The sequence below is a fragment of the Arachis duranensis genome, chromosome 10, assembly GCF_000817695.3.
Source record: "Arachis duranensis cultivar V14167 chromosome 10, aradu.V14167.gnm2.J7QH, whole genome shotgun sequence".
Taxonomy (NCBI): domain Eukaryota; kingdom Viridiplantae; phylum Streptophyta; class Magnoliopsida; order Fabales; family Fabaceae; genus Arachis; species Arachis duranensis.
Window position 1 is genome coordinate 102,993,198 of NC_029781.3, and position 9,573 is coordinate 103,002,770.

At 29.6% G+C, this 9,573-nt stretch overlaps 1 protein-coding gene across 1 annotated transcript; it reads right to left on the bottom strand.

The window, feature by feature from the left end:
* Positions 1 to 626: 626 nt before the first annotated feature.
* On the bottom strand, positions 627 to 1,930 carry LOC107471611 (uncharacterized). The gene has a single exon (XM_016091105.3). The coding sequence runs from the start codon at positions 1,857 to 1,859 to the stop codon at positions 663 to 665; it is 1,197 nt and encodes a 398-aa protein (XP_015946591.1). The 5' UTR covers positions 1,860 to 1,930; the 3' UTR covers positions 627 to 662.
* Between the last annotated feature and the right edge of the window lie 7,643 nt (positions 1,931 to 9,573).

Sequence of the window (9,573 nt, forward strand, 5' to 3'; positions counted from 1 at the left end):
TTTTAGATAATTATTTTATAATTAATATAAAAAGTAATTATCTTTACAAACATATTGCATATAATTAATTAAATACACATGGAAAATTATTCTTTGTTGCATCAAAAAATTAAAATTTTCATGCTACTACTGCATTTTTAATTCATATTTTATAAACTAGTTTTAACATTTCCTATTAAAATGTGTTATCTAAAGTCTAAACCCATAAATCTAACAATGTAATAATGGAAATCATTTTAAGTAGAAATTTACATGTAATTGTCTTTATATGAAATTAATATTTAAAAATTATTAAATAATTTAATAAGTTTGACTAAATAATTATCTAACGATTTTAAATTTATGTAATAATTGAGTCTTCACCATCATTTTATTTATGGGTACATCAAAATAAAAAAATTAATTTTAATACATTGTTATTTTATACGTAGATCTAATTATATAACGTCATATTAATAAAAATAATTATTTTTTTATTAACTGTATAAATTCCTATAAAAAAATAATTGTGATTGTATCACTGTCTGCGTAGAGCATTTTAAAATGCATCAAAATTAAACTTCTTCAAAATTAAACTCATTAATATTTCATACAAAAATTATTAAAAAATACAGCAATAAAAACTCTTATGTACAAATAAGGAATCTGTAACTTTATAGCCTTCATTTTGCAGTATCCTCAGCATTCTTTGTACTGTTATTATTTGCGGCCCCTTGTCGCTGTTGCTCTGCAGCCGCGGCCAAAAACTCAGAGCCGCTGCTCTTTCCGGCGCCGGAGACCAAGCTCAAGTCAAAGGCCGAAGTTTTATTATTATCGTCGTTGTTGACCTCTGAACCTGTGGGTGCCATGGTGACAACCGGCTGTGGACACGTGAGGAGTGCTGCTACTGCTTGAAGGGAGAAGCTCTCGATCTCGAAAAGATCAGAACTCGCATCGCTCGCGTCGTCGGCGTCACGTGACAATGGACTCGGCGGCGACGCCAAGTTCCGACGACGATTATTATTATTGTTTTCTCTTTCTCTTTCTCTATCGACGGTTATTATTGGTTGGAAAACTTCCATCGAGTGACGTGGCGGAATTGGATATTCCTCGTGAACTACGTTTAGAACCTGCTTTTTGCCATGGCAGGAAGTGGCGGTTGGTGTTGCTGCTGCCAGTGAAGGAAAAGTGAAGCCTTCGGTGGTTGGTTTTCCAAGAACCGTGTCCATATCGGGTTGCAATTCTTCGGAATTTTCTGTTACGGAAATCGTAACTGATTTCTGTTGCTGCTGTTGCGGTTGCGGTTGAGATTGAGATGTTGGGGGTATTTTGGTAAATGGAGTCTTGGATTTGGGATTTGGCGTGGGTTGTTTAACTTGCACAGACGTTTTACAGAAGCAGGGGCATTTTCGTAAAAGCCATGCGGGTTTTGAATTTGGACAATACGAAGCTCTGTTTTTCGCCGCCTTCGGTTTGTTAAAACGGTTATTGCTCAAGGCGGAGACAGAAACCGCGGTTCTCGGTGGACGATTATCAAGCTCCGTCGTCGTCTTCGTCGTCTTCATGGTTGTCTTTGAGAGCTCTGCATTATTATTATTCTTGTGTTGGGAATTCATGGTAGCAACAACAGGAGAAACTCTTGTATTGTTATTGCTACTGGTGGTGGTGGTGGTGGTGACTTCTTTGAAGTAGGTTTGAGAATTAAAAATGGTGAGTGCAGAGTTTGAATGAAGATTATGAGGTGTAATAGTTTGGTGGTGTTGGCATTTGTTAAGGTGATGAGGTGAATTATTATTGTTGTTATTATGTGGCAAGGTAGTGGTGGGTGGTGACTTTGGGTTATGATGATGAGAGGTGTTGGTCACTTTTCCTCTTTCCATTTTGCAGACACTGTTTTTCTTTTCTCAGGGATGTTGAAAGTGTAACTGACAAATTAAGACTCAGGATCGGATTGGAGCTGTTCTGAACTTGTGATTCATATTTGTAGATGCTTGTATGTGCCACTGCCACTGTTTGCTAATTTGTCTTCTCGTCAATCACAAACCAATCAAACCCAAAACAAAAATATCATTCATATAGTCAACTTCACATGAAGTTGATAACTGAGAATCGTTAGATAATTTGACTGATTTGACTAATTTTTTATCTAATAGCTCTCAACTATCAACTTCAACTATCAACTTCACGTAAAGTCGACTGCATTGAATTTTCATTATCTAACAATTCTTAATTAGTAACTTCACATGAAGATGTACGTGAATTTCTACCATATCTTTAATTTTACATCTTTCTGCTGTTAAAGTAACATATATTTTAGTCTATTTTATTTTAATCTCATAAATAAGAGAATATATTTTATAAATAGAAGAAAAAAATAAAAATATCATTTAGGCATTTTAGAAGGAAGAAATTTGTTTTTCTCATCAAAACTAAGCTTGTATTTCTTTTCTATTCATAATTTGGTTTACCACAAATAGATTTAAATATCATTTCTAAGAAAAATTTACTTTGAAAATAAAAAATCTTACGAAGGAAAATACAACTAAAAAAAAGAGTTCAGAAAAAAACAATAAAAGTTAGCTAAAAAAAAAATTTGTTTATTCAAAAGTTAAAAAAAATTATATTTCCAAAATTTAAAAACTACATATCTAAAATTCATATTAGTTTAGTATTATTACTTCCTTATACTTGTCCCAATATTATTCCTAAAAGACCATAGATATAGAAAAGAAAGAAAGAAAGAAAGTGCCTCATGGCTTGTCTTCAAAATGAATGTTCAAATAGTACCTCTAAAAGCTAAATACTAATCATGCCACTTTCCACTCCTGAACTAATAATTTTCATCTTTATTGAAACATTTGCCAAACCTATGAACATACCTCTCAGCATTTTCTCCTATCTACCTTACGATATCAATGCAAGTATAATGATGGTGGGGATTTTTTATTTACTTATCTTGTATTTCATAGTTTTTGGTTGCAGCTTTGCCATATACATGTTGTTGGCAGCTGTCTCATCAATTATTGAAACAAACTTGAATATGCCTTTAATTTTCAGCTCAAAGCAAAGCAGTAGGTTGAGGGAGCAGAATAACGCCAAGCCAAATAGAGAGCCTAAAAAGGTGGTAAAAAAAATATCTTTTATTATTTGTTAAATTTTTATCTACTTTGTAACAAATTTTGACGTAAGTCTGTTTTAATCTAAGATATATAAAGATTAAGAGTAAGTAACATATTTTGAATGTGTGTTAAATTTTTATTTATAGTATTTGAAGTGGAATATTTGCAAAATATATATAGATAAGTTCATATTGGATATACGCAAGATTCTGCGTGAATATGATCATAATTACATAGTTGGTCTCTACATTTTTAATAAAATTATAAATTAGTCCTTATATTTTAAAAATTTGTAATTATATTTTTAAAGATAATTAAAATTTACAATTTAATCCCTGTTGTTCAAAAAGAGTTGGATTTAATAGAATATTCTTAGCATATTTTAAAAATATTCGGTTAAATCAACACTTTTTGACTGACAGGGACTAAATTGTAATTTTAATTCTCTTTAGGGACCCAATTACAAACTTTTAAAATGTAGGAACCAATTTGTAATTTCACTAAAAGTGTAGGGACTAATCGTATAATTTAACTATTTTTTTATTCAGCTATTGTATTAAGCCCAATCTAAAAATTGGACTATAAAAAAATTCTCTGAATATAAAACCATTTTCTCAAAAAATTAAGAGCACAAATAATCTCTATGATATGATCAGGATTATATTCTTTATGGATCAGACATATTTCTAAGAGAGAGACGCTTTTGGACTAACTACTATTTTAGGTTTAATTAACTAATTCCCTTCTCTAAGTAAAACCGAAATTCCTCATGAGATGGAAATATGTCTATATCACTGTGCTCAAAGCCTTATTGTTCTAACATTATTTGATTATGCCAAAACCCAAAACAGTTTTTTGATGTAAAGAAAAGAAAACCGAAAGCTGGTTTGGCATCTTCTAGACTTGTATCCAAATAAGATAACTGTGTGAAATAGTAGTAGACTACTTTAATTTCCCCCCTTAAAGGGGTGGCTTCCAAACTCTAGAATTGACCATTCCTCACCCTTTATCCTTTCTAACTGAGTTTTCTATTCACGTGGCTGCCTTATAATTCTTGCATTGTCTTGTTTTTTATTCAAGAAATCAGGAAGGGGGGGAAGTCCCATTTGATACACAAACATTACAATCATCCAATGTATGAAAGTGCAAAAAAAAAGGGTCCATTTTGTATATCAAAAATATTTGTTAACAAAAAAAAAAAAGTCAAAAACAGCTAAAATTTATGTTATTTAATATTTATTAATTATTACAATAATTAATAAATATTAAACAAAATAAGTTCTGTCAGTTTTTTTTAATCTTTCGAACATTATCGTTTATGCATAAACATTGATGTTATATTGTCATTTGTTCTCCTTTCTATAAAAAGATGTTGTTTACGATGTTGATGGTGAATGATGAAAAATCGACGTTAAAAAACAATGAAAAATAAGTTAGACGGTGAAGAGACAGAGACGGAAAGACTTAGACTAAAAGACAGATACTAAGAGATAGAGATTGAAATAAATTTCAGTATTCTGTTTGGTACAAAGTAAAAGACAAAAATTGAAACAGGAATGAAATTCTAATTTAATTTGTACAAAGGGTAAAATTGGAATTAAATAATTAAAATGAGGATATTTTAGGTATAAAATGTTATTAAAGTTTAAATCTCCATTTCTAAAAATTTTAGTCCCCTGTATTTCTATTTTTTTAGAGGTACTGAAATACTGAAATTTTAGAAATAGAGATAAAAATTTTAGTACCAGTCTCTAAATCAACAAATATGATACTGAATATTAGTCTCCAAATCTCTATCTCAATACCTCAAAACAAACGTTACCTAATACAATGAATTTTAGTTAAATTGAAAGATCAATTTGACTTGCACATAAAATTTGAGAAATCAAGTTAATTATTTACTCCTTTAATTTGTGAACGTATTGAGTTTTGTTTTTCCCTGGCTACTAAACTCAGTATGTATAATAAAGTGTTCAAATATGAATAAATAAATGAAGAAATAATAATTCACATGCCCTGCATATGAATATATGATGGAAAATGAAAAATTATATATGAAATGAAGCAAATTGAATATAGAAAATATCCTAGTTCCTTATGATGTTGAAAAGGTCGGTTCCTAACTCCTGATCACAAGAAGTGTCGCATAGGTTTCCCCAACAAACAATTGCATCAGAGGTTGATTGATTTGGGAAGTAGAAGCATGGTGGGTCACCATTAACATTGTTACTGATGAACATGCATTCATTCATTGCATAATAATGCTTCTTAGACAATTCATGTGTATGGCTCTTGCTAAGGTGGTAAGGAATATGGAATTTTCCAATTTTACTTGGAGATAGATTTTGTCCATTTTCTCTCTATTTGATCATAGGAAACATTGGGCTTTGATTTTACTTTTGAATACTAAATTATTTTGTTAGTGTCTACTACTTCCGAGAATTTCAGCTTGGTCGATGTAAAATGGGTTAATTACGATTTTGGTTCTTAAGGTATAAGTTGAAAAATTTTTTTGTTATGAACTTTTTTTTATACAAAATCGTCTTTAAGGTTTAACTTAATTTTAAAATCTTCCTTATCTTAGGGACCAAAATCGTATAGAAGTGGTGTCAGGAGCGAAGACAGAGGTGAATTGTAGACCGCTTCTTTTTCTTCCCTACTCCCTTCGCAGTTTCTCTTATTTTTTCTTTTTTTATTTTATAATTTTTTGCTATGGGTAATTTAGTCCAAAATTGTAATATTTAAGTAAAAAGAACGATTTTAAATGCAAAAAAAAGTTAGAAACGAAAAATATTTTCGACCTATACTTTAGAGACTAAAATCGTAATTAACCTATGTACTATTTAATGTTACTACTATTTACTTATTATAAAGGTGTTTGCTATAGTGCCTAAAAAGTATTGCCTAATTATTAAAATAGGTAAAATAATTAATTCTAAATTTAAAAGTGTAAAAATTAAAAAATTTAAATATTTTAAAATTACTATAAAAAATAATTTAGACAAAAATTAGACACCAAACAAAAAGTACCATAAAATTGGCCGATCACAAAAGGAGTTCCGTGCCTTTTACAATTCATAAATGATGTCCTGGAATTCAAGAGTTGGTATTTTTATTTATTTATTTTTATTTACCATTATTAATTAAATTATAATTCTCATTTAATTTTATCTATTTCATTTTGTATCCTCAAATTTAAATGTACAAATAATAAATTACAAGATAAAATTTACACTGTTTGATCACTCTCACACACACATTAAATATTGTTGATATTTTTATGTTATTTTATTGCTATTATTAGGTCAACTAAAATTTTATTTAATTATTTAGAAAAAACTATATTTATCTTATTATATAATATAATCAATTTTATTTTATTTTTTTAAAAAATGGGTAATAGTTATTTTTATGTTATTTTTGAAGAGATATTGATGAAAGCATAACAAATTTAGAAAAAGGATTGCACCACTTAAAGAGAGAAAAAAAATATTACGGTTTGTCTATATTCAAAGGCTACTTTAATACACGAAAAAGGTTATCCAGAATAATATTGTTAACCCTCGTTAAAATTAAACTACTTGTCTTATATGTAAAGTTGACATAAAATCTGTAAATTATTTATTCTTCTTTTGCTGGTACTCTTGCTTACTATTCTATGATTCTAATTCCAAATGAAATTCTCATTGATTGAGTGATGTCTGACTCTTGGAAATTCTCAGCGAACATAGAAAACTAGAGATAAATACAAAATATAAGTAACAAATTAAAACAAAAAATAAAATTGCTGGTCCTTGAACAAGTAAAATAGGACCATTAATTTGCCTCTTATGCTCTCATTAATAGGAAACACTTTACTAGCAGTCACCAAAGTCCATTTCACCTTCACTCAGCAACAATTTGGAGACAGAATGCATGGAAGCTACCAACATCTAATTACAACAGCTTTAAGGATGCGTTTATTTTTGAGAATAGGATAAGATAAGACATTAAAAACAAGATATAAAGGATAAAGACACAAAATTTAGTGTTCTTATATTTTGTTTGATAGTAAAGTAGAACAAATTATGGTAATCTTAGGGTTGCACATGGATCTAATCGGATCGGATATAGCTTATAATTCTATTCGATCTGCACTCATAGGATCAGATCGGATATCGGGTATATCCGCATAATTCAAAAGATTTGTTTTAAGGCCCTTCTTGACTCTAGAAAATCTATTTTTTTACCTATTTAAGTCTATTTACTCCTAAAATATTATTAATAAAAGTTCTCTTAAATAACAAAAGAAAAATAATAACACAAAATCTATGTTTAATTATTCTAAGTTAAAGTATAACATAAAAAATTAAAAACAAGATATCATAAAATTCATAAAACAACACACTAAAATTTATATCATATTAGGGTTTACTTTCTTAAACTATGCTATTTATATGAGACGTGCGAATATGCGGATCTGCGGATTAGATGATATCTGTAAAATTCGGATCGGATGCGGATAATTACCGCGGATATGCGGATATTATCCGATCCATGTGCAATCCTAGGTAATCTAATTTATTTTCATTCAAAGAATTTAAGAAGAAAAAATATAATAATAAAAAATATAATTATGAAAAATTAATAAGAATAATGAAAAAAATGAAAACTAAGTTGTGTCTCTTGTTAGTGTCACACAAAACACACTAATTTAATATCTCTAAACATAATATTTTTATCCATGTCTTATCTATCAAATACAAGTTTGTGTGAGTGTAGCCTAATAAACACGCTATGATTTCAAACTTCCAAAATAAGTAATGTGTCCATAAGAAATTGGTTCATCTAATTTTATTGTACAATGCATCAATTGCATCATGGTGGAACTAAAAGGCAGTGGTATAAAAGTTTAAAACAGAAGGAAAAAAAATTCTAGAGAGAGAGAGAGAGAGAGAAAGACTATGGAGTTCCAACGCTTAACATATATGAATTGAATTAAAATCTAAAACTGATATTAAGGTTAACAAATTTATGCAATGCTCATTTTTTAGAATGACTAAAGAGGACTCTAAAATAGACAGTGTTCTACTTGTATCTGCTTCCATTTTATTTTTTATCTGGAATTTCGGACGTCATAACATTACATTCCATAATATGTGTGCTTAGACTTCTATCTCAGAGACTATAACAAAATTTCCCAAAAGAAAAAAATTAATCATATAATGAATTGTTTTCATATCCAATGTAACAATACTCTATTGACCAATATACATTTGAGTGGACAAGCAATCTCGTCATTGTTAAATGACATTTTTGCTTACGGTTTAGCATTTTAAAATTAATGCTATTATTTGTATCCCAAGTTGATATCGAAATCAATTTTGCTAGAAAATCAACTTCTGTTTTCAAATCATTACTCCTCAGAGTCCTCTTCCACCTTTGCACGGTGCCTTCCTTTCTGACTTTTGAAATCGTGATTGAAGTTTGTTGATTGATTTATGCTCTTATATATCTGAGGGTAAAAATAAACAAATAATATAGTGATGATTCTTGATTATGTATGATGTAATTATTCTGAACATACAACTCATGCATGTATTTTGTGTTTGTTCCATGCAGTATTTTAATATTTGGAGGATATAATGAAATAGAATGCCCCATAAGTCTTGCTTTTGTATGTTTTGTTTCTGTTTCCTACAACAACAAAGTAAATTCAGGCATGTGGATTGTGATTTTTTACATACCCAAGTATGTTTAAAGAGAAAAATCCCTTTGCATTTGAAAGTAGAAACCTTGAATATGCCAAAATTTTTACCTTTTGATTTATAGCTTTATAGTTTCTTGATGGCATGATTATTGATTGATGCTGAAATATGCAGGTTGTGAAAGGAAAGAACCAAGGTTAAGTTCCTCGGGTACATCTTCACTCTCCATCTCCAATCACATTTTTTGTATTAGCAAATTCTCACCTCTCATTTTTTCTTTTCAAAAACTGGCCTCTTTGGTGCTTTGTGCGTTTTGCGGTTTCTAAACTTTTCAAATAATGGGGTATCATATTCTTCACTTCTGCAATGTTATTTGACCCAAAAATTGTTTCTTCTTAATGATTTGTAATTTGTGATGGTAATTTTGAATAAAATGTATGTCATGAACGGAACTAGAATTAGTATTTGCATCTGACAATTCTTTTTTCTATAATAACCTCTCTACTTCATGATTGTTCAGCTATTGTTATTATATTTGTTATTCTTTTTCTCAGGTTTATTGTGTCCTTCGTTGTTCATTAACACCTTACGTCAGTTTGGATAGTTTCTATTATTTTTTGTCTTCCCTGATATCATTCCCTGATAGTTTGGTTAGAATCACTCAAATCCAAAAATCGCAAGGATTTGTATCTTGATATCCATGCATTCAACCAAACTTCATCCTTGTGTGGAGAAAATGCCACGCAAATCATCTTCAATATAAGATTGATGCAGAATATTTCCTGAGA

Coding starts and splice junctions, on each gene's coding strand:
- LOC107471611 (XM_016091105.3), bottom strand. CDS start 1,859: ATGGAAAGAGGAAAAGTGACCAACACCTCTCATCATCATAACCCAAAG.